This window comes from Hordeum vulgare, chromosome 7H, assembly GCF_904849725.1.
Source record: "Hordeum vulgare subsp. vulgare chromosome 7H, MorexV3_pseudomolecules_assembly, whole genome shotgun sequence".
In the NCBI taxonomy this organism is placed as follows: domain Eukaryota; kingdom Viridiplantae; phylum Streptophyta; class Magnoliopsida; order Poales; family Poaceae; genus Hordeum; species Hordeum vulgare.
This window is the reverse complement of record NC_058524.1, coordinates 265297086-265320834: the sequence shown is the minus strand read 5'-3', so window position 1 is coordinate 265320834 and position 23749 is coordinate 265297086. Positions and strand designations below refer to the sequence as shown.

Sequence of the window (23749 nt, the reverse complement as noted above, 5' to 3'; positions counted from 1 at the left end):
AAACGGCTCGGACCGACATTACTTGTACGCTTACAAGAGACTAGTTTCATCGCTACGAGTAACTCCGTTGCTCAAAGATGACTGGCGGGTGTCAGTTTCTCCAACTTTAGTTGAATCGGAATTGACCGAGGAGGTCCTTGGATGAGGTTAAATAGCAATTCATATATCTCGGTTGTGGTGTTTACGTAAGTAAGATGCGATCCTACTAGATACCCATGGTCACCACGTAAAACATGCAACAACAAAATTAGAGGACGTCTAACTTGTTTTTGCACGGTATGCTTGTGATGTGATATGGCCAACGATGTGATGTGATATATTGGATGTATGAGATGATCATGTTGTAATAGTTAATATCGACTTGCACGTCGATGGTACAGCAACCGGCAGGAGCCATAGGGTTGTCTTTAAACTAACATTTGTGCTTGCAGATGCATTTACTATATTTCTAGGACGTAGCTTTAGTAGTAATAGCATGAGTAGCACGACAACCCCGATGGCGACACGTTGATGGAGATCATGATGATGGAGATCATGGTGTGACGCCGGTGACAAGAAGATCGTGCCGGTGCTTTGGTGATGGAGATCAAGAACCGCATGATGATGGCCATATCATGTCACTTATGAATTGCATGTGATGTTAATCCTTTTTGCACCTTATCTTGCTTAGAACGACGGTAGCATTGTGAGGTGATCTCTCACTAAAATTTCAAGACGAAATTGTGTTCTCCCCGACTGTGCACCGTTGCGACAGTTCTTCGTTTCGAGACACCACGTGATGATCGGGTGTGATAGACTCAACGTTCACATACAACGGGTGCAAAACAGTTGCACACGCAGAACACTCGGGTTAAGCTTGACGAGCCTAGCATGTGCAGACATGGCCTCGGAACACATGAGACCGAAAGGTCGAGCATGAATCGTATAGTTGATATGATTAGCATAGAGATGCTTACCACTGAAACTATTCTCGACTCACATGATGATCGGACTTGAGATAGTGGATTTGGATCATGTACCACTCAAATGACTAGAGAGATGTACTTTTTGAGTGGGAGTTCTTAAGTAATATGATTAATTGAACTAATTGTCATGAACATAGTCTAATGGTCTTTGCGAATTACGATGTAGCTTGCGCTATAGCTCTACTGTTTTTATATGTTCCTAGAGAAAATTTAGTTGAAAGTTGATAGTAGCAAACTTTGAAGAGGATTGTCCTCGTTGCTGCGCAGAAGGCTTATGTCCTTAATGCACCACTCGGTGTGCTGCACCTCGAACGTCGTCTGTGGATGCTGTGAACATCCAACATACACGTTTCTGATGACTACACGATAGTTCAGTGCAAAATACTTAATGGCTTAGAAGCAAGGCACCGAAGACGTTTTGAAACGTCACGGAACATAAGTGATGTTCTAAAGAGATGAAACTGTGATTTCATGCTCGTGCCCTTGTTGAGAGGTACGAGACCTCTGACAAGATTCTTTGTCCACAAAGTAAAGGAGAAAAGCTCAACCATTGAGCGTGTGCTCAGATTGTCTGAGTACGACAATCACTTGAATCAAGTGGGAGTTAATATTCCAGATGTGATAGTGATGGTTCTCCAAAGTCACTACCACCAAGTTGTGAGAGCTTCGTGATGAACTATAACATATCAAGGATAGATACAATGATCCTTGAGCGATTCGCGATGTTTGACACTGCGAAAGTAGAAATCAAGAAGGAGCATCAATAGTTGATGGTTTGTAAAACCACTAAGTTTCAAGAAAGGCAAGGGCTAGAAGGGATACTTCGTGAAACGGCAAAACAGTTGCTACACTAATGAAGAGACCCAAGATTAAACCCAAACCCGAGACTAAGTGCTTCTATAATGAGGGGAACGGTCACTGAGGCGGAGCAACTCTAGATACTTGGTAGATAAGAAGGCTGGCAAAAGTCGAAAGAAGTATATTTGATATACATGATGTTGATGTGTACTTTACTAGTACTCCTAGTAGCATGAGGGTATTGGATATCGGTTCGGTTGCTAAGTGATTAGTAACACGAAATGAAAGCTACGGCATAAACGGAGACTAGCTAAAGGCGAGGTGACGATACATGTTGGAAGTGTTTCCAAGGTTGATATGATCAAACATCGCACGCTCCCTCTACCATCGGGATTGGTGTTAAACCTAAATAATTGTTATTTGGTGCTTGCATTAAGCATGAACATGATTGGATCGTGTTTATTGCAATACGATTATTCATTTAAAGAGAATAATGGTTACTCTATTTTCTTGAATAATCACCTTCAATGGTTTATTGAATCTCGATCGTAGTGTTACACATGTTCATGATATTGGTGCCAAAAGATATGAGGTAATGATGATAGTACCACTTACTTGTGGCACTGCCGCTTGAGTCATGTTGGTATAAATTGCATGAAGAGGCTCCATGCTGATGGATCTTTATACTCACTTGATTTTGAATCACTAGTGACATGCAAATCATACCACATGAGCAAGGTCTTGTTTTCATTGAGATGAAATAAGATAGTAACTTGTTGGAAGTGATACATTTTAACGTATGCAGTCCAATGGGTGCTGAGGCACGCAGTGGATATCATTATGTTCTTACTTCAATGACGATTTGAGTAGATACTAGAGTATTTGCTTAATGAATCACAAGTCTGAAATATTGAAAAGTTCAATTCTGTTTCGGAGTGAAGTTCGTCGTAACAAGAGGATAAACTGTCTACGATATGATCATAGAAATGAATATCTGAGTTACGAGTTTTGGTACGCAGTTAAGACAATGTGGAAATTGTTTCGCGGTTCATGCCACCTAGAACATCATAGTGTGATGATGTGTCTGAACGTCATAGCCACGCACTATTTGGTATGGTGCATGCTATGATGTCTCTTATCGAATTACCACTATCGTTTATGGGTTATGCATTAGAGACAACCGCATTCACTTTAAATAGGGCACCGCGTATTCCCATTGAGATGACACAGTATAGACTGAGGTTTAGAGAAATCTAAACTGTCGTTTCTTGAAAGTTTGGGGCTTCGACACTTATGTGAAAAAGTTTTAGTCTGATAAGCTCGAACCCAAAGCGGATAAATGCATCTTCATAGGATATCCAAAACAGTTGGGTACATCTCCTATCTCAGATCCGAAAGCAAAGTGTTTGTTTCTACAAACGGATCCTTTCTCGAGGAAAGGTTTCTCTCGAAAGAATTGAGTGGGAGGGTGGTAGAACTTGATGAGGTTATTGAACCATCACTTCGACCAGTGTGTAGCAGGGCGCAGGAAGTTGTTCCTGTGGTGCCTACACCAATTGAAGTGAAAGCTGATGATGGTGATCATCGAGCATCGGATCAAGTTACTACAAGCCTCGTAGGTTGACAAGGTCGCGTACTACTACAAGAGTGGTACGGTAACCCTGTCTTGGAGGTCATGTTGTTGAGTAACAGTGAACCTACGAGTTATGGAGAAAGCAATGGTGGGCCCAGATTCTGACAAATGGCTGGAAGCCATGAAATCCGAGAGAGGATCCATGTATGAAAACAAAGTGTAGACTTTGGAAGAACTACTTGATGGTCATAGGACTATTGAGTAAAGATGGATCTTTAAAAGGAAGACAGACGATGATAGTGATAAGTCACTATTAAGAAAAGCTCGACTTGTCGCAAAGATGTTTCCGACAAGATCAAACAGTTGACTATGATGAGACTTTCTCACTCGTAGCGATGCTAAAAGTCTGTTAGAATTATGTTAGTAGTTGCTGCATTATTTATGAAATATTGCATGTAGGATGTCAAAACATTGTTTCCTCGATGGTTTCCTTGAGCAAACATTGTATGAGATACAACCATGAGGTTTTGTCGATCCTAAAGATACTAGCAAGTATGCAAGCTCCAGCGATCCTTAAATGGACTGGTGCAAGCATCTCGGAGTTGGAATATACACTTTGATGAGATGATCAAAGATTTTGGGTTTGTACAAAGTTTGTGAGAAACTTGTATTTCCAAAGAAGTGAGTGGGAGCACTATAGAATTTCTGATAAGTATATGTGGTTGACATATTGTGGATCAAAAGTAATGTAGAATTTCTGTAAAGCATACAAGGTTTTTTGAAAGGGGTTTTCAAAGGAATACCTGGATTGAGCTACTTGAACATTGAGCATCAAAGATCTATGGAGATAGATCGAAAGCGCTTAATGGAAGTTTCAACAAGATGCATGCCTTGACAAGTTTTGAAGGAGTTCAAAATAGATCAGCAAAGAAGGAGTTCTTGGTTGCGTTGTAAGGTGTGAATTTGAGTAAGACTCAAAACCCGACCACGGCAGAATAAAGAGAATAGACGAAGGTCGTCTTCTATGCCTTAGCCGTAGACTCTAAAGTATGCCATGTTGAGTACCGGACCTGATGTGTGCCTTGCAGCAAGTCTGTTGAGAGGTACAGAGAGTGATCCATGATTGAATCACTAGCAGCGGTCAAAATTTATCCTTAGTAACTGATGGACTAAGAAATTTTTCTCGATTATGGAGGTGGTTAAAGAGTTCGTCGTAAAGGGTTACGTCGATGTAAGCTTTGACACTAATCGGAATAACTATGAGTAGTGAAACGGATTCGTATAGTAGAGTAGATATTTGGAGTATTTCCGAATAGCACATAGTAGCAGCATCTATAAGATGACATAAAGATTTGTAAAGAACACCACGGATCTGAAAATTTCAGAACCGTTGACTAAAACCTCTCTCATGAGCAAGACGTGATCAGACCCCATGACTATATGGGTGTTGGATTCCTTGGAATCACATGGTGATGTGAACTAGATTATTGACTCTAGTGCAAGTGGGAGACTGTTGGAAATATGCCCTAGAGGCAATAATAAATTAGTTATTATTATATTTCATTGTTCATGATAATTGTTTATTATCCATGCTATAATTGTATTGATTGGAAACACAATACTTGTGTGGATACATAGACAAAACACTGTCCCTAGTAAGCCTCTAGTTGACTAGCTTGTTGATCAAAGATGGCCAAGGTTTCCTGGCCATAGGCAAGTGTTGTTACTTGATAACGAGATCACATCATTAGGAGAATCATGTGATGGACTAGACCCAAACTAATAGACGTAGCATGTTGATCGTGTCATTTTGTTGCTACCGTTTTCTGCGTGTCAAGTATTTGTTCCTATGACCATGAGATCATATAACTCACTGTCACCGGAGGAATGCTTTGTGTGTATCAAACGTCGCAACGTAACTGGGTGGCTATAAAGATGCTCTACAGGTATCTCCGAAGGTGTTAGTTGAGTTAGTATGGATCGAGACTGGGATTTGTCACTCCGTGTGACGGAGAGGTATCTCAGGGCCCACTCGGTAATACAACTTCACACACAAGCCTTGCAAGCAATGTGACTTAGTGTAAGTTGCGGGATCTTGTATTACGGAACGAGTAAAGAGACTTGCCGGTAAACGAGATTGAAATAGGTATGCAGATACTGACGATCGAATCTCGGGCAAGTAACATACCGAAGGACAAAGGGAATGACATACGGGATTATATGAATCCTTGGCACTGAGGTTCAAACGATAAGATCTTCGTAGAATATATAGGATCCAATATGGGCATCCAGGTCCCGCTATTGTATATTGACCGAGGAGTCTCTCGGGTCATGTCTACATAGTTCTCGAACCCGCAAGGTCTGCACACTTAAGGTTCGACGTTGTTTTATGCGTATTTGAGTTATATGGTTGTTTACCGAATGTTGTTCGGAGTCCCGGATGAGATCACGGACGTCACGAGGGTTTCCGGAATGGTCCGGAAACGAAGATTGATATATAGGATGACCTCATTTGATTACCGGAAGGTTTTCGGAGTTACCGGGAATGTACCGGGAATGACGAATGGGTTCCGGGTGTTCACCGGGGCGGCAACCCACCCCGGGGAAGCCCATAGGCCTTGGGGGTGGCGCACCAGCCCTTAGTGGGCTGGTGGGACAGCCCAAGAAGGCCCTATGCGCCATAGGAAGAAAATCAAAGAGAAAAGGAAAAAAAAGGAGGAGGTGGGAAAAGGGGGAAGGACTCCTCCTTCCAAACATAGTTGGACTCGGTTTGGAAGGGGAGGGTTGCCCCCCTTGGCTCGGCCGACCCCCTTGGGAGTCCTTGGACCCCAAGGCAAGGCTCCCCCTCCTCCCCCTATATATACGGAGGTTTTAGGGCTGATTTGTGACAACTTTTTGCCACGACAGCCCGACCACATATCTCCACGGTTTCACCTCTAGATCGCGTTTCTGCGGAGCTCGGGCGGAGCCCTGCTAAGATAAGATCACCACCAACCTCCGGAGCACCGTCACGCTGCTGGAGAACTCATCTACCTCTCCGTCTCTCTTGCTGGATCAAGAAGGCCGAGATCATCGTCGAGCTGTACGTGTGCTGAACGCGGAGGTGCCGTCTGTTCGGCACTAGATCGTGCGACTGATCGCGGGACGGTTCGCGGGGCGAATCGAGGGACGTGAGGACGTTCCACTACATCAACCGCGTTCACTAACGCTTCTGCTGTGCGGTCTACAAGGGTACGTAGATCGAACATCCCCTCTCGTAGATGGACATCACCATGATAGGTCTTCGTGCGCGTAGGAAAAATTTTGTTTCCCATGCGACGTTCCCCAACAATCATCACGTGAGTTGAGGATAGTTTTAGTGGTAAGCAACTCTATGCTAATCATATCAACTATACGATTCATGCTCGACCTTTCGGTCTCATGTGTTCCGAGGCCATGTCTGCACATGCTAGGCTCGTCAAGCTTAACCCGAGTGTTCCGCGTGTGCAACTGTTTTGCACCCGTTGTATGTGAACGTTGAGTCTATCACACCCGATCATCACGTGGTGTCTCGAAACGACGAACTGTAGCAACGGTGCACAGTAGGGGCGAACAAAATTTCATCTTGAAATTTTAGTGAGAGATCACCTCATAATGCTACCGTTGTTCTAAGCAAAATAAGGTGCATAAAAGGATTAACATCACATGCAATTCATAAGTGACATGATATGGCCATCATCATGTGCTTCTTGATCTCCATCACCAAAGCACCGGCACGATCTTCTTGTCACCGGCGCCACACCATGATCTCCATCATCATGATCTCCATCAACGTGTCGCCATCGGGGTTGTCGTGCTACTTATGCTATTACTACTAAAGCTACGTCCTAGCAATATAGTAAACGCATCTACAAACACAAACGTTAGTTTAAAGACAACCCTATGGCTCCTGTCGGTTGCCGTACCATCGACATGCAAGTCAATATTAACTATTACAACATGATCATCTCATACATCCAATATATCACATCACGTCATTCGCCATATCATATCACAAGCATAGCCTGCAAAAACAAGTTAGACGTCCTCTAATTGTTGTTGCATGTTTTACGTGGCTGCTATGGGTATCTAGTAGATCGCATCTTACTTACGCAAAAACCACAACGGAGATGTGCAAATTGCTATTTAACCTCTCCAAGGACCGCCTCGGTCAAAACCAATTCAACTAAAGTTGAAGAAACCAACACCCGCTAGTCATCTTTATGCAACGAGGTTGCATGTCAAGCGATGAAACCAGTCTTTCGTAAGCGTACGAATAATGTCGGTCCGGGTCGCTTCAATCCAACAATACCGCTGAATCAAGAAAAGACTAAGGAGGGCAGCAAATCGAACATCACCGTCCACAAAACCCTTTGTGTTCTACTCGAGATTACATCTACGCATGAACCTAGCTCATGATGCCACTATTGGGGAACGTCGCATGGGAAACAAAAAGTTTCCTACGCGCACGAAGACCTATCATGGTAATGTCCATCTACGAGAGGAGATTTGGATCTACGTACCGTTGTAGATCGCACAGCAGGAAACGTTAAGAAACGCGGTTGATGTAGTGGAACGTCCTCACGTCCCTCGATCCGCCCCGCAAACCGTCCCGCGATCCGCCCCACGATCCGCTTCGATCTAGTGCCGAACGGACGGCACCTCTGCGTTCAGCACACGTACAGCTCAACGATGATCTCGGCCTTCTTGATCCAACAAGCAAGACGGAGAAGTAGATGAGTTCTCCGGCAGCGTGACGACGCTCCGGTGGTGGTGAAGGATCTACTCCTGCAGGGCTCCGCCCGAGCTCCGCAGAAATACGATCTAGAGGTAAAACTATGGTGTCTAGATCTGAGTTGCACGTGGCAAAAGTTGTCTCAAATCAGCCCTAAATCACCACTATATATAGGAGGGAGGGGGAGGAGACTTGCCTTGAGGACCAAGTCCCCAAGGTGCGCCGGCCAAGAGGAAAGGAGGAGTCCTACTCCAATCCTAGTCCAACTAGGATTGGAAAGTGGAGTCCTTCTCTTCCTTCCCACCTTTCCTTTTTTTCTCTTTTTCTTTGGTTTTCTTTCTCTAGCGCATAGGCCTTCTTGGGCTGTCCCACCATCCCACTAAGGGCTGGTCCGCCACCCATAAGTCCTTTGGGCTTCCCCCGGAAGGGTTGCCCCCCTCCTGGTGAACTTCCAAAACCCATTCGTCACTCCCGGTACATTCCCGGTAATGCCCGGAAACTTTTTGGTAACCAAATGAAGTCATCCTATATATCAATCTTCGTCTCCGGACCATTCCGTAAACCGTCGTCACGTCCATGATCTCATCTGGGACTCCGAACAACATTCGGTAACCACACATATAACTCAACTATACTAAAACATCGCCGAACCTTAAGTGTGCAGACCGTGCGGGTTCGAGAACTATGTAGGCATGCCCCGAGGTACTCCTCGGTCAATATCCAATAGCGGGACCTGGATGCCCATATTGGATCCTACATATTTTCCGAAGATCTTATCGGTTCAACCTCAGTGTCAAGGATTCATATAATCCCGTATGTCATTCCCTTTGTCCTTCGGTATGTTACTTGCCCGAGATTTGATCGTCGGTATCCGCATACCTATTTCAATCTCGTTACCGGCAAGTCTCTTTACTCGTTCCGTAATACAAGATCTCGTGACTTACACTTAGTCACATTGCTTGCAAGGCTTGTGTGTGATGTTGTATTACCGAGTGGGCCCCGAGATACCTCTCCGCACGGAGCGACAATCCCAGTCTTGATCCATACTAACTCAACGGACACCTTCGGAGATGCCTGTAGAGCACCTTTATAGTCACCCAGTTACGTTGTGACGTTTGATACACACAAGGCATTCCTCCGATGCCAGTGAGTTATATGATCTCATGGTCATAGGAACAAATACTTGACACGCAGAAAACTATAGCAATAAAACGACACGATCAATATGCTACGTTCATAGTTTGGGTCTAGTCCATCACATGATTCTCCTAATGATGCGATCCAGTTATCAAGCAACAACACTTTGCACATAGTCAGAAAACCTTGACTTTCCTTGATCAACTGGCTAGCGAACTAGAGGCTTGCTAGAGACATTGTTGTGTCTATGTATCCACACATGTATCTATGTTTTCATTCAATACAATTATAGCATGGATAATAAACGATTATCTTTAAACAGGAAATATAATAATAACTATTTATCATTGCCTCTAGGGCATATTTCCAACAGATTTTTCACAAGGATCTTGTTCACAGAGAATAAAAAATCATACAAATGCCCCCCCAACACTCCCTCTGCTGAAGGAGGGATATCTTCAGCATCTCTATATCCCAATTTTATCCTCACAGACTGAGGTCTATTAATGGTAGCTTTATCAATTTCCAAAGTCACCCCAACCAAAGACCCCACATAAGCAATATTTTTCTCATGCCTTTTGTCTAGAGGGATGTTGCTAACGTTGACCCAAGCAACGTTAAGTATACCCTTGGCACCCACTGATTCAGACCATTTCCTTAGATTTATAACAGCACCGCAGCTTTTAACATTCATACTCTCAGCAAAGCAAGCCTTATCTACACCTCTAGGTGAAGGAAATCTCATCACAAACATATTTGGACCAATGGATCTAGTAGAGCATCTCCAGTTTGTGTTAATATAAGCATTGAAGAATTCTTCTAGCTGCCTCCCAAAAGCGTCCCCTTCCACAACAGATATTACAATGAATCTATTCCTGTCTGTTGTCTGATTTGGAGTGCTATGGTCATGAATGTAAAAAAAACCCTTCCCTCTAGCTTGAAAACCACACATTGGAGCCACACAATCCCAAGGAAGAATAGTATTGCACACACGGGCTAGGTGACCATGATTACCACATCTACCACAAAGTGTGCATGGACAATAGACAGGCAGGTGTCCAGATTCTTTGCAAGTACCGCAAACCTCAGCACCTCCCACTAGTGGGGAAGTGTTCCTCTTGCCGGGTGTGGGATGACGACCCTCTTGAGCTTGATAGGCGCCTTGTTGCTGTCGCGGATCTTGTTGTTGTCGACCACCCGCGGCTCCACCAGCCACGGTATTGTTGCAGTTGTCGCCCCACTTCTCAGATCCGCGGCCACCTCCTTACTCCATAGCCGCGGCTTCCCACCTTGCCTTGTCGGATGATCCGTGGCGCGGATCCATGTTGGATGAATTTTGGCCGCCGGCGTCGTTGTCGCGGATCCACAAAAGGTTGCGGCCACCACCGCCACCACCACGGTCACGACCTTCACCTCGCCCGAATCAACCACCACCACGGCCGAATCGCCCCTCCCCGCCGCCATCCCCTCGGTTGACGCGGTTCCCTCCCTCTCGCCCCGACATGGCTTGCGCCCATGGTGGCGAGGCAGCGACCTGCGCGAAGGATCTCTGATCTCCTCCCACCTTCCCCTCCCACCAACCGAAAGAGGAGGAAACCCTAGGAGGCGAAACCCTAGAGGTTTCCCAGAAGTGGACGAGCAATGGATCGAGATCTGGAATGGGAGGTGCGGATGGTGTGGGTGTGTATATCGAAACCCTAGCCGCGCATCCTGTAGCACCTGAGCCCTCGTGAACCGTGGTCGCACCGCACCCTTCCTCAGGCCGTGACCCGGGCTTGGGCCCGAGAATCCCCGGGTCGAACGACCGCGGCGACACATGGTTGCCACGTAGGAGTACATGCACGTGCCCGATGGTCACCTCCTTCCGCGATGGGCGTCGCCGACGGTGAGGATCGCCGCCCGGAGTCGTGCGACACGGGAAGAGAGAGGGGAGTCGTGCGACACGGGAAGAGAGAGGAAACGTGCGCCATCTGTCTTGTATGTCCCCTGTACTCTTTATCTGGCACTGTGAAATTTGACGTGAACTTTCTTCGACTCAATCCTTTAGTTTGTTTTCTTTCAGATATCCATCTCCAATTCGTGAAGACCATGCAACGCCCGCGAGTCCACCCAAAGAGCACACGGTGTGGGTTGTCCGTTGCAAGATTAACCAGCTACGAAGAAAGCCGGATATGGTGAAATACAAACAAAACCGTCCCCCGGCCTTATGAACCATGCAAATTAAGTCTGGCAGTCAGAAACAAGACCGAAGGTTGAAGAGAGCAAGACATCAAAGCCACGAATTCTGCAGCATACGTTCTGAATTCCTGGTTTTTTTACGAGGAAATTCTGACACGACAAATTGGAAGAGCAAACTCATTTACTTTCACGAAGAGGATGACGAATGATGATTGGAAAATGATGCGGCCTCAACGTTGCAGGTTACAGCTTGTCTCAAGAAGTCAAAAGGAGACTAGAAACACACGCACCCCTTTATCTACCTGTTAGAGGCAAACTAAAAACAGCAGATGTAATCTTCTCTATGTACATCAACATACAGTAGAACATGCAGCTTTGAGAGGCGGGATACAATACGGTCCCGCACAGACAGTCTCCCGGCAGCGACGCAGGCACGTAATGCGGCATATATAAGTTCTGTCTTTCAAGTACCTGAGTGTCATTCTTAGGGAATGTGGCCAACGCACTCCAGCTTCGACGCTGAAAGAAAAATGGCTGCTGCAGTTGTTACTCGCTTATCAGCTTTGCAACTTCTACACCTGGACGCCTGCACCCTTGAGAGCAGCAGTCACAGTGGCAGAGGCTTCCTCCAGCGTTCTCGCCTTCTTCACTGTGTTGAATGCCTCAAGGACGTCACCTTCCTCCCAATCATCGAAGTCATCTACCCCAATACCACATTCTAGCCCCGCACCAACCTATTGAAAAAGAAGAAATCAGCAGACTAAGTCTAGTTTCAGCAGCAACGAGTGTGAGTGAAAGAAGATAACAAATAATGACGGAACTAATTGACATGGGTTTATCTCTGTGTGTGTGGAAGGGGGGGGGGGGGGGGGGGGGGGTTATAATGATTGATGGGTTTTCGTGCGTATTTCGCATACCTCCTTCACAGTTTCTTTCACACGTCTCAAGGAATCAAGTGTACCCACATAAACTTCTTTTCCTTTACGAAGAACCCGAACATTGCAGTCTTCCACAACTTTCCCTGTAGTAACCATGCAACCTGCTGCCTTTCCACTGCCACTACTGAAAACAGCTCGAACTTTGGCTGAACCGAGTGGTACCTCCTCCTGACAAAGAAAGATATATTAGGATGACCATTCGAAATAACAGAAAATAATATTAACTTCAGAGTATATTGCCAAAGTACCCAGTTACCATGTTAGGAATAAGCATTCCTTTCAATGAACGGTATCCCAACAAAAACAAAGAACATTTTGACCTCTCAATTAGGACAAAGTCTCAATGACTTTTCAGACTCTTTCCACACAACTGGTTCAAAAGTACAAAAATGACTGCCTGTTTACCTCAGCAAGGTCAAGAAGCCCTTCCATGGCATTGCGTAAATCATCTATCAAATCATATATCACTTTGTACAATCGAATCTCCACACTTTTCTGCTTAGCATATTTCTTAACTGATCCCGGAGCTTTGACATTAAAACCAAATACAATTCCTTCCGAAGCAACAGCCAGATCAACATCACTGAGGCTCACGTCTCCTGGAGCTTGAAGTAGGAATCTCAAGGAGACATTTTCTTGAGGCAGTGCTTGAATGGCTTGCCTAATGGCCTCAATTGAACCCTATCATGATCAAGTTAGAAAGGAAAGAGTGGACAATAACAACATTCCAACCGCATGTTTATAAGCAATGTGTATACCTGAAAATCAACTTTAAGTATGACATTTAACCCATGCGTATCAATCCCTGCTTGATTCCCAGATGAAACGGAGGCTGCAATGGATGAGAGAGTGACTTTTCCTTCCCCTGCTTTCGCATGTATCCTTTCAATTCTCATTGCATCGGCACGTGCGTTTGCCCTTTCGCGTGCAACATCAAGGTCATCGACAGACTCAAATTCGTCACCAGCAAGGGGTACATTGTTCAAGCCAATAATCTGTTGAACATAAAGAAAAATAAAATTAAGATGCTTATTGGTAGAATTATATTATGTTTCATGTATAGCCTGCATATTTTCCCCGTAGTATTGAGGGGCTTCCTGCATATTTACTACTCATACATGTATATTTCCTAACATGGTCAAAATTTTCACACGTGCAACTCGTGCTTTGATCCTTCCAGCATGCCGTGGCGCCATCCTCCTACCCCCCCCCCCCCCTGCCCCCCGCCGGCTGCCCCTCCCACCCATGTCCACCATGCCCTGGTCGCCACCCTCCTCGTCCAGGCCCGCTGCCGCGTCTCCTCGCACATGCGCCATCGAATCTGTGATGGCCGCCCACACTGTGATCTACGGTGGCTGTTGCCGCCCCGATTCGATCACCGCCCAACCTGTTTTTGTCACCGACCGACCCGATTTGTTCCGCCGTAGTGCCGCGTACCTTGATCGCGACTTGATCCACCGCCCGGTTGCTCAGGTTGGTCTTTGTTAGGGTTCGATCGGCTGTTGGCATCTCTGTCAAAAGAAGAGAGAGAAAAAAAAAGACAGCTACAATGTCGTTGCCGGGCTAATCATCCCTCGTTGCCTGGTGATTTTTGATACACATAAGTATTTCTTGTATTGCTAGAAATAGGCTGGAGTAGAGAAGGAGAGGGGAGGCTGGGGCTGAACACAGGATAGTTTGATTTCTTGAAGCTGTTTCTTGTATTGCTGCCCTGAGGTCTATTTATAGTACATATGCAAGTCGGTTGCTAGTGCAAAACCGACCTTGCAGTCTAGCAGCTACCAGTACATGCAAAAGGCAAATTGGCTACTAGTTGCATACACTTACCTCCTCCTCCAACACTCCATTCAGAAATGCAGATTTCACGTCCATGTGGTGGACGGGCCACCCCTCATGGGCAGCTAGTGAGATGAGAAGGCGAACAGACACAAGGCGTGTGACATGTGCAACAGGGGCGAAGACTTCATCGAAGTCGACCCCTGGCTGCTGCACATAAGCCGTACCTTGTGTTTGACAACAATGCTTGTCTCGTTCTTCTTCTATTTGATGACCCAACGCGGGGCAACTGGGTGATGGCCGTGTGGTAGGTCCACTAGCTTTCAAGTGTTGTTCCGCTCCAGGGCGTCTATTTCTTCCTTCATGGCTGCACGATATGCAAGCTCACTCTCAACCTCAGCAAAAGAGCTCGGCTCTACTTCACACGCAAGGTAGAGTGTGTCGTCGACGAGCTCGCGTGCTGCCTGTCCAGGAACAGCTTCCCTGCCGATCACATTGTCAATGCCATGGTAGCACAACAATGTGACGTCATGAACTGCGTCCAGCCGCTCGCTGTCATTGGGCGGTGGTGACACGAACTCAGGCTGCATTGGCTGTAGAGATTGGTGTCGCTAGCAGTGATGCTGGAGATGGCTGTGCAGCAGGAGATGGTGCAGGATCAGGGGAAGGTGACCCCCCCCCCCCCCCTGCAGCTGCCCTTGGTGTGGAAGGAGCAGCTTGCTGGGTCTTCGTGATGACGAAGTCACTGCACGGTGGATCTGAGCTGCCAGCCGCCCAATCCCAGCTGGCCTCTTCATCGAAAATGACATCACGGGTGATATGGACACACTTGTTCACTGGATCGTATGCGCGGTAGCCCTAGATGCGCTCGCCGTAGCCAATGAAGGCCATTGCAGAGCTGCAGTCATCAAGCTTGCGAGCGCACGTCCTTGACATACACCACACACACAAAGGTGCACATGTGCTGGACAGCGGGCTTCCTCCTGTGCCATGCCTCAAATGGCCTCGTGGCAGATAGACTTTTGGTAGGGGCTCGGTTGAACAGGAAAACTGCACTTGTGACTACCTCCCCCCAAAATTCTGCTGACAGTTTCCTTTGTTTCAGCAGGGCACGAGCAGTGGCGAGGACCATCCAATTCCGGCGTTCCATTACTCCATTCTGCTGTGGGGAGTAGGTCACCGTGAACTGGCTTGCACACTTTGCTCCTCGCTATGGTGTGCAACCTCCAGCGAGGTGAATTCGCCGCTTTTGTCGGTGCGGAAGACACGGAGTGGACGTCCACACTCTACTTCAGCTGCCACTTGGACTCACTGAATTGAAGCAGTCGCGTCCCCTTTTTTTGCTAGGAGGACCACCCACATGCAGTGGGTGCAGTCATCAACCAGTAGCGGGAAACAGTGACAACCGTCATGGGTGCCATGGATTGCGGGGCTGATAGGCCACACACATAGCCATAGATGACGTCAAGGCGTCCTTCAACCCTGAAGTTCGCCTTTCTTGGGGAAGCGAGTGTGTCGATGCTTGGTGGTAATGAAGACATAGCAAAGAGCTGGACCACATGCACCAGCTCCAGCAGCCCACGCACCATCTTGTTGTCAAACATGCATCTCACGTTGAAGGACATGTGGCCAAACCTATCGTGCCATCACCAGGCACCGACGTCGTGGCATGTGACAAGGGTACAGAGGGCGAGCGATGTTAAAGTAAACCACATATAGCCGGTTGCATTAGCGTGATACCATGGCAAGAAGTCGTGGCTACATGTAAAATTCTAGGATTTTCCCCAAATTAGAAACTGAATTTTTTTTCTTTTGCATCATGAGCATCGCATTGGCAGCATATTGCATTAATTATATTGATTAATTTGATATTTTATTCCACCAGTTTGTTAAATGACGGATAAGTAAACTCCTCACCCTTTCGATGTTCTAGTCCGAGACTCACCCCAAACCATGCACACTCTCTTTGTGACATTTGGGAGCTACTCAAATTGTTTCGCAATTTTAGACCAAGCCTAGCTATCACTCATAGTCCAAACCTCATTTATTTTAAATGGAATTATCTTCTAAATAGCAATTAAATGAGCTCCAAATGGGTTGATCTTTTTTTGTGGCCTAATTATATTATAGAAGGGCTACATTTAAATTACGCGTCAATCGGAGTTCGTTTGATGCCCTAACGGATAAACATGTAGGCGCTATAGCCATTTAAATAATAAATCAAATTGCAATTAAAAGTGCTACACAGGCCAGCCCTTCCCTCTCATCTAACCTAGCCCACCTGCCCCTGGCTATATAAGGCAACCCCTCTCCTTTAATTCGGGCCAAAACCTTAAAATCTACTCCATCCATTCCTAAATATAAGTCTTTTTAGAAATTCCACTACGGACTACATACGGATGTATATAGACATACTTAAGAGTGAAGATTCATTCATTTTGCTCCGTATATAGACTATAGTGAAATCTCCAAAAAGATTTATATTTAGGAACGGAGGGGTAGGCCCCTCCATCCTTCAAAAAACCTAGCCAGATCCACAGCCACCTGCCGAATAAGAGATCCAACGGCCCCGCACCTCCATCTTCCTCGACCTTTCCGGTCGAGGATATCTCTTTCCTCACTTTTCCCGACACACCTATCAATCATGTTAAGCCCTTGTCCACCCGTCCCACTGCTCCTGCTCCTCTGACTGTTGTAGATCTGACATCATAATCTCCTATAGTTTTCTCACCTCACTTGTCACAGGATTCTAAACCATTATCCCCGGTGGCTTCCCAGTCTCCCATCACCTGAGTCTAGCCCAGTGATTCCTCCTTGTATTTTTCCCTCTTTTCCTCAATATTATACTTGTTGCCCGCAGATTATGGATACGTCTACTAATGTGCCATTCTCTTCATTTCAACCTACTTATGGCTTATGTGATCGCCCGGTTCCCACTGTTGACTGCTATGGTTTTTCTAGCATTGTTGTTCTTGAGCTGACTTCTTATCGTGATGTTGTTCATCTGAATGGCAGAGGAGATTGATGCTCTCGAGCGCACTGGCACGTTGGACCTTCTTTCTCTTCCTCCCTGTGTTTGTCCAATCAATTGTAAGTGGGTCTACAAGGTTAAGGCTCGCTCTGATGGTCCTCTTAAGCGGTACAAAGATCCTCTTGTGGCTCATGGCTTCCAGCCGGAGCATGGACATGATTACGATGAGACTTTTTCTCATTCGGCCCACATGAACATTGTTCGCACACTTCTTTTCGTGGCCTTTGTTCACCATTGTTCTGTGTCTCGGCTTGATGTTAAGAATGTCTTTCTTAACGGTGAGTTGCATAAGGAGGTTTACATGCAGCCACCACATGGGTATTTTGTTCCTGATGGCAATGGTATGCCGTGTTCGCCGCTCTCTATATGGCCTTAAGCAAGCCCCATGTGTCTGGTTTGAGCGCTTCACCTCCATCGTGACTGTCGCTGGGTTTTCAGCGAGTGCTCATGATCCTGTGTTGCTTGTCCACCTTTCTGCTTGTGGTCGGACTCTTCTTCTATATGTTGATGACATGATCATCACCGATGACGACTCTGAGTACATTGCCTTTGTCAAGACACATCTTAGTGATAAAGAAAAAAGACACATCTTAGTGAGCACTCTCTTATGTCTGGTCTTGGCCCTCTTCGCTGCTTTATTGGGGTTGCAATTTCTTCTACCTCTGATGGCTTCTTTATTTCCCATGAGAAGTATATCCAGGATCTCCCTACTCATGTTGTTCTTACTGATAAGCGCACTGTTGAGACTGTTAGGATCATGTCAATATCTGATGCTTTAATTTCTATGAGAAGAAACCCTAGAGAGAAGCCTTTTTAAAGCCTGGTGGTGCCTTCTTTCTGGCCCAGAGGCTCCAGGTGAGTCCAGGAGGTTCTGGGCTCGCTTGCATATTAACCCTCACGCATAACCCTGACTTTTCAGATGGGACTCCATGTTGGCCCCGAACACCGGATGAGGGTGCGGGTGAGTCCAGGAGCTACTGTATTCGCCCAGATAATTGCATGGAGCTCAACCCAAAACGTTGGGTGAAGCCCAGAGACTCCATTGTGTAGCAGAACTGGGTAACAGTCTGGTTTTAGTGGGCCACTATGTAAGGTGTCCCTTGTTCCCTGAAGGCCCACGGATTTGAACACTCTCTCTTCTCCGTTGTTGAACTCCGAAGCTTGCTAGCTCCTCCACTTGTGCCCTACATCCTTAGACATTCGAAGAAAAAAAGAAAGTGGAACCGCAACCTATGACTCCACCAAGCCAAATTTCATTCCCACTTGAGTTATGTGCGAATTTTGTTTCTCTTGGGATCGTGAGGATCTCTAGACGATTGGGGTGGCATGGAAGCTTCCAAGGTTGTGGATTTCCTCTCGGAAGTTTGTGAAGGTTCAGAGCTCACCTCAAGACCTACCTCTTAGTGATGAGCTAGGGCTTGCTCTGTCGAGGCTCGACAAGAAGAAGGTGAGACACTTAATATCGTTGGGGTGTTTAGTGGCTGAGTCTCTCCATTAGAGTACACTTGAGCTTTGGGATACATCACCAAGACCCCATCACTTCCGTTATTTCGTCCCTGAGCTTTGTTAAATGCTTCGAGTGTTGCTTGCTTATCATGTTTATCCTTGTTGCAAGTGTTGTCGTATCATAGGTTGACTCATTTAAAATGGTAACATTGTGACTGAATGATGGAAATCTATGGCGTGCTTAAGTTACAAAAATGATTCCCGTTGGTGGGGTGATCGCATGCTCATGTCATCCAACCCATGGACCCTTCACACCGCTTCCTCCCTCCCTTATCCCCTTCTCCAGAAACTTCTCAACCACTCGCTTCTCTCCCCGACCTATTCGGTGGGCTTCGCCTCGCAGCAAGCAGACACGTATGCCGAAGCGCTGCTGCCCAACTGGTGGCCTCCATTTACCACCTCAAGCGGACGCGGCGATGAAGAAAAGCACTGCCTATGGCTGCACGAGGGACAGTCGTTCTGCGAACCTCGTCCTCCTCCTCCCCACCCATTGCAGGAAGTTGTACAGCACTGCTGCGAGCCGGGGGCGGGCGGCGCTGCAAGCCATGGACGCACCAGATAGGGGGGGGGGGGGGGTTACTCGGTGCGATGATCGCCAGCAGATGCTGCGAGGGAACGAGGGCAAAGAGGATCAGACGCCCATGTGAGGTCGCATCTGACGGCTCGCTAGGAGGCTGGTCGAGCGATCCGATCACCCGACCGGCGCCTACCATCACCCTTCAAGTTACGTGTATATTTTGATCTAATAAAAAGTTAACTCTCCATGAAAGATACAACATGATATTACTAGATTTCGAGGAAATAAAATTGAATGTAAAAGAATCCTTTGTCACAAATATGACAGAATTATGAAATGGACTATAAGGGGATCACAGGAAAATGAATGGCAAAAATAGGAAAGGGAAAACCTGCACGGCGTTGGATGGCGTTGCTTGGTCTACGAGACTTCCACGGTCATCATACATTGCACGGATCTGCCATAATACTCGTGCTATGTTATACAGCAATTGGCCCACAATTACATGTGCTAGCTTCTGTTTTTCAAATGCAAGGCTAGTCCAGTCCATATTCTGAATGAAATCATGTGCAATAAGTAGAAAATAAAGAAACAGACCTTTCCAAAAGCTTCACCGCAAACAAGAATATCGCCCTTATTCAAGGTTCCATTCTGTACAACTAGGGTGGCAAGAGGTCCTCTGGCCTTGTCAAGACATGCTTCAATAACCGTACCCTTTGCATTTCTATGAGGGTTCGCTTTTAATTCTAGCAACTTCAAGTTCGCAACAAAAGCAAGTCAAAAGAGAACTACAACAAAAAGCAAAAAAGAAAGTCTAACCAAAATATACCTCAGCAACAAGCATGACGGTCTCTAATAGCTCATCAACATTCTCTCCCTTAAGAGCACTTATCTGACAGATATCACAACTAAATCAGCTCAAAATAGGTAATAAGTGGCTACGGTAATGAACTTCCTTTTTCCAGAGTGTGCCAATAAACAACCTGAACCATCGGGGTGTCACCACCCCACATCTCTGGCATAAGTCCAATCTGGGAAAGTTCTTGCATGACTCGTTCTGGATTAGCACCCTCCTTGTCTACCTGCTTGCATATGAGGTGACTGAAATATGAGAAAGGGGAAAATAAATTGAATTGTTGCAAGTAAGAAAGAGAGTGACCAGAAAATAGACCTTATTTATAGCTATTACAATAGGGACTCTGGCTGCCTTTGCATGCGCAATTGCCTCATTTGTTTGTGGCTGAACGCCATCATCCGCAGAGACAACAATGATACAGATATCAGTTACCTTTGCTCCTCGAGCTCTCATTGCACCAAACGCCTGTTGTATCAATGATTAGGAAGAGTAATATGACATGCAGAAGTGAGAAAATATACGAAAATAATACATATTGCTATACCTCATGCCCTGGAGTATCAAGAAAAACACAAGCCTGAGGGTTTCCATCAACTGGCACAAGAACCTGATATGCTCCAATTCCTTGCGTTATTCCACCAGCTTCAGATGCCACCACCTGTATGTCACTTTGGTTAGATATACAGTTCTTCATAAATAATTATTACCGCGTATGAGTGCCAACAATAACATGTCTACCCCATGTCACAGACAAGGACATGTCAAGGATAAGCTATTACCAATTTACCTTGCTCTTGCGTATATAATCCAAAAGAGTAGTCTGCAAACAGAACTAAAATGTCAAACAGTGGTTAAATAATTAAGGGTCTTAAAATTTATATAACACGTGGTACCTTCCCATGATCGACATGACCCATGATAGTTACAATGGGAGGCCTTATTTCCAGTTTATCCAAATCCTCATCATCAAGGAACTCATTCTTCTTTGCCATTTCTTCCACTCTCACTGGACCACTTTCCAGTACTTCAACTTCATATTCCATGCAAACCATCTTAACCAAATCTTTATCAAGAGTCTGAACATTGTCAAGCATTGCTCCTCTCACTGATAAAAAACGCAGAATTTCTGATTCGCCAACTGCCAGTTGATATGCTAATTCGTCAATATCCATACCTTCTTCACCAACTTCAAGGATCTCAACCCTAACAGGCTCTTCAGCTTCTAAAGCCTCTAGCCTGGCAGCCCTACGTTTTGCCTTGCTCCATCTCCTTCCTTTGCGCACTGGAGCATCGTCATCAACTGATCGATCATCATTTGGCATACGTCGGCGGGGACTAGCTGGTGTAATAATTTTTTTATGACGGTTATCCTTCGCTTTTGCTGGTGGACCGCGTACTAGCTTGACAGGGTCTACCAGTGCCTCAGCTACAGCTGGATCAACCATTGGTCTCTTGGAAGCAAATTTGTCGATCAGGATGGGTCCTTTTTTCTCCTTTGATGTGTCAGCTTTGACAGGCCGACGAGGTGGTGGTGCTACAGAAGGTCTTGTTTGTAGGTGAGGTGCTAGTTTTGATGGAGATGACACTGAAGGTTCAGCAGCAGATATGGACTGATCCCTAGTTTCAGTGTGTGGACGATCTCTAATCACCTTATGTACAGTGGGCACAGGGTTCCCCTTTCTCCATACACTCTTTAGTGTTTTTGTCCTTTTGGAATTCGAGCCCTCCTCCACCACGACTGGCACTGAACTATTAGGCTTTGCCACATCATTCCGTCTCAATGCACGGTTCTCACCATCCACATTTCTGGAGCTCGAGGCCTCAAGTTTCTCTGCCTTCTGCAACACCTCATCCAATGACTCCCGGACCTTCTCTCGGTCTTGCAATGTTACGCCTGCTGGCTTCCTGGCAGGTGCTGATGTTGTTGCTATATCCATGCTTGTTGGTGGCCCATTCAGCCGGACTGGCCTCTGCGGGGGCTTCGAAAGAAGATCGCTGTCATCATCAGCTTTAACGTTCACGCTTCCTCTTGATGAGAACTGAGCTCCCTTTTCATCGATCAAGTTAGTTATGACCATACATCTACATAGTCTTCCAGGTGCACATGGCCACCTCCGGACACCGTCAAAACCCGTGAAACTGATCCTTGAAACCAAGTGCCCTCTCCTCACTGCCGCTGCCGGCAGTGGGCCAGGCCTTCCGTTGCTCCCCAGGTTGGTAACAGAAGCAGGAGACGCCATGACAATGCTCTTAAAAACACTGCTTCGCACTCATTAAGCTGAGGAAGCAAGATTAATTTGAGTACGCATAAGTTTTTGGAAACAATAACCAAAAATAGCGAGCTAGATAATCAGACGAGAAAAACGGCTACGTTACTTGCATGTTGGCTCAATATATCTAAATTCCAGTAGAATTTTACCAGCTAACTTTGAGAAAAATGTGACGGTGTAACAAAATTTAAGCTGAAACCTAACAATGGGCATGCCTATACGGACTGGTTGGAACCTACTTCCTCTGTTACTAAATACTCCCTCCGTTCCTAAATATAAGTTTTTTAAGCGATTTCACTAAGGGTCTACATACGGAGCAAAATGATTAAACTTATACTCTAAAATATGTCTATATACATCCGTATGTAGTCCACTAGTGAAATCTCTACAAAGACTTATATTTAGGAACGGAGGGAGCTTTTTAGAGATTTTCATAGGGGACTACATACGGATGTATATAGACATACTTTAAAATATAGATTCATTAATTTTTCCTCCGTATGTAGTCCCCTAATGAAAGTACAAAAATGGATTTTAATTCTCTGGGACACAGAAGACAGCACACACAAAATTAGCGAGAAGTGAAACAAAGCTTACGAATAAACGAATACGATGAAATTCCGGAGGGTTTTCCGCCGCAATACTGCAAGTTGGCGGATAGCCACAAGGGCACGGAGCAGACGAAATGGCTGGCCGTGACGAGGCCGACGCGAACACTGACGGTGGCCGTGCGTCGGTGGGCGGGGGAGCCACGCGAGCAGGCCTCGAAGGAGGGGGTCTAGAGGTGGAGAGGCGGCAGCGTGGGCGAAGGAGAGAGTTGGATAGCCGGCGAACGACGACGGCGACGCGGCGCGGGGCGATACGGCGGCGGTGCGAGTGGGAAGGAGCGGAGGGCGCGCGTGCAGGAGTGATAAGGATCGGACGGTCGTAGTTAAGCAGCCGATTCCAATTATCAGAATAAAATGGGAAAAACAAAAGCAAGACTGATAAGGTGGCACTTCGGAGAACCACTCAAAGGGATCGTCCCTTGCCATCTGAGTGTCATGGAGTTTTTCGCTCTTAACCAAAAGCACTCAGTTGTGCGGAGTAATTTACAAGTAAAACTCAAAAGATAAACTTAAGGAGGGGTAAAAAAAAGGAAAAGAAAATTGAGAACCATGTACGGTTTTTTCGTTGACTACGGATTGCATGGGATGACCCAGAAATACGCTGGGTGGACGGCGAACCCACCATGCCACAACGTAGACAAGGCTTTCTTTGAGGCAGTGACAACCGTTACGTTGGGTGACGACGCCACGGCTCTCTTTTGGCACTCCTTTTGGATCGGGCACCCCACTCTTGTCGTCGTCCATCCTTTGCTCTACAAACATTTTCGTTGAAAGAATAAGACTGTTCAAGATGCACTTCGTGATGAAAATTGGATCAAGGATTTGAGACATGGGGACGTGTTT

General features: G+C 46.1%; 1 protein-coding gene across 1 annotated transcript; it reads right to left on the bottom strand.

Moving 5' to 3' along the window:
* Window positions 1-11589: 11589 nt before the first annotated feature.
* Window positions 11590-23208, bottom strand: LOC123412696 (translation initiation factor IF-2, chloroplastic). The gene is made up of 13 exons (XM_045105636.1): window positions 22896-23208; window positions 20922-22306; window positions 20816-20848; window positions 20573-20686; window positions 20344-20493; window positions 20156-20254; window positions 20002-20064; window positions 19770-19925; window positions 19564-19629; window positions 13101-13337; window positions 12748-13023; window positions 12322-12510; window positions 11590-12138 (listed from the first exon to the last, which is right to left on the bottom strand). Exons 2-13 carry the CDS (start codon window positions 22266-22268, stop codon window positions 11977-11979), a joined length of 2892 nt encoding a protein of 963 aa, XP_044961571.1. The 5' UTR covers window positions 22269-22306; window positions 22896-23208; the 3' UTR covers window positions 11590-11976.
* Window positions 23209-23749: the final 541 nt, after the last annotated feature.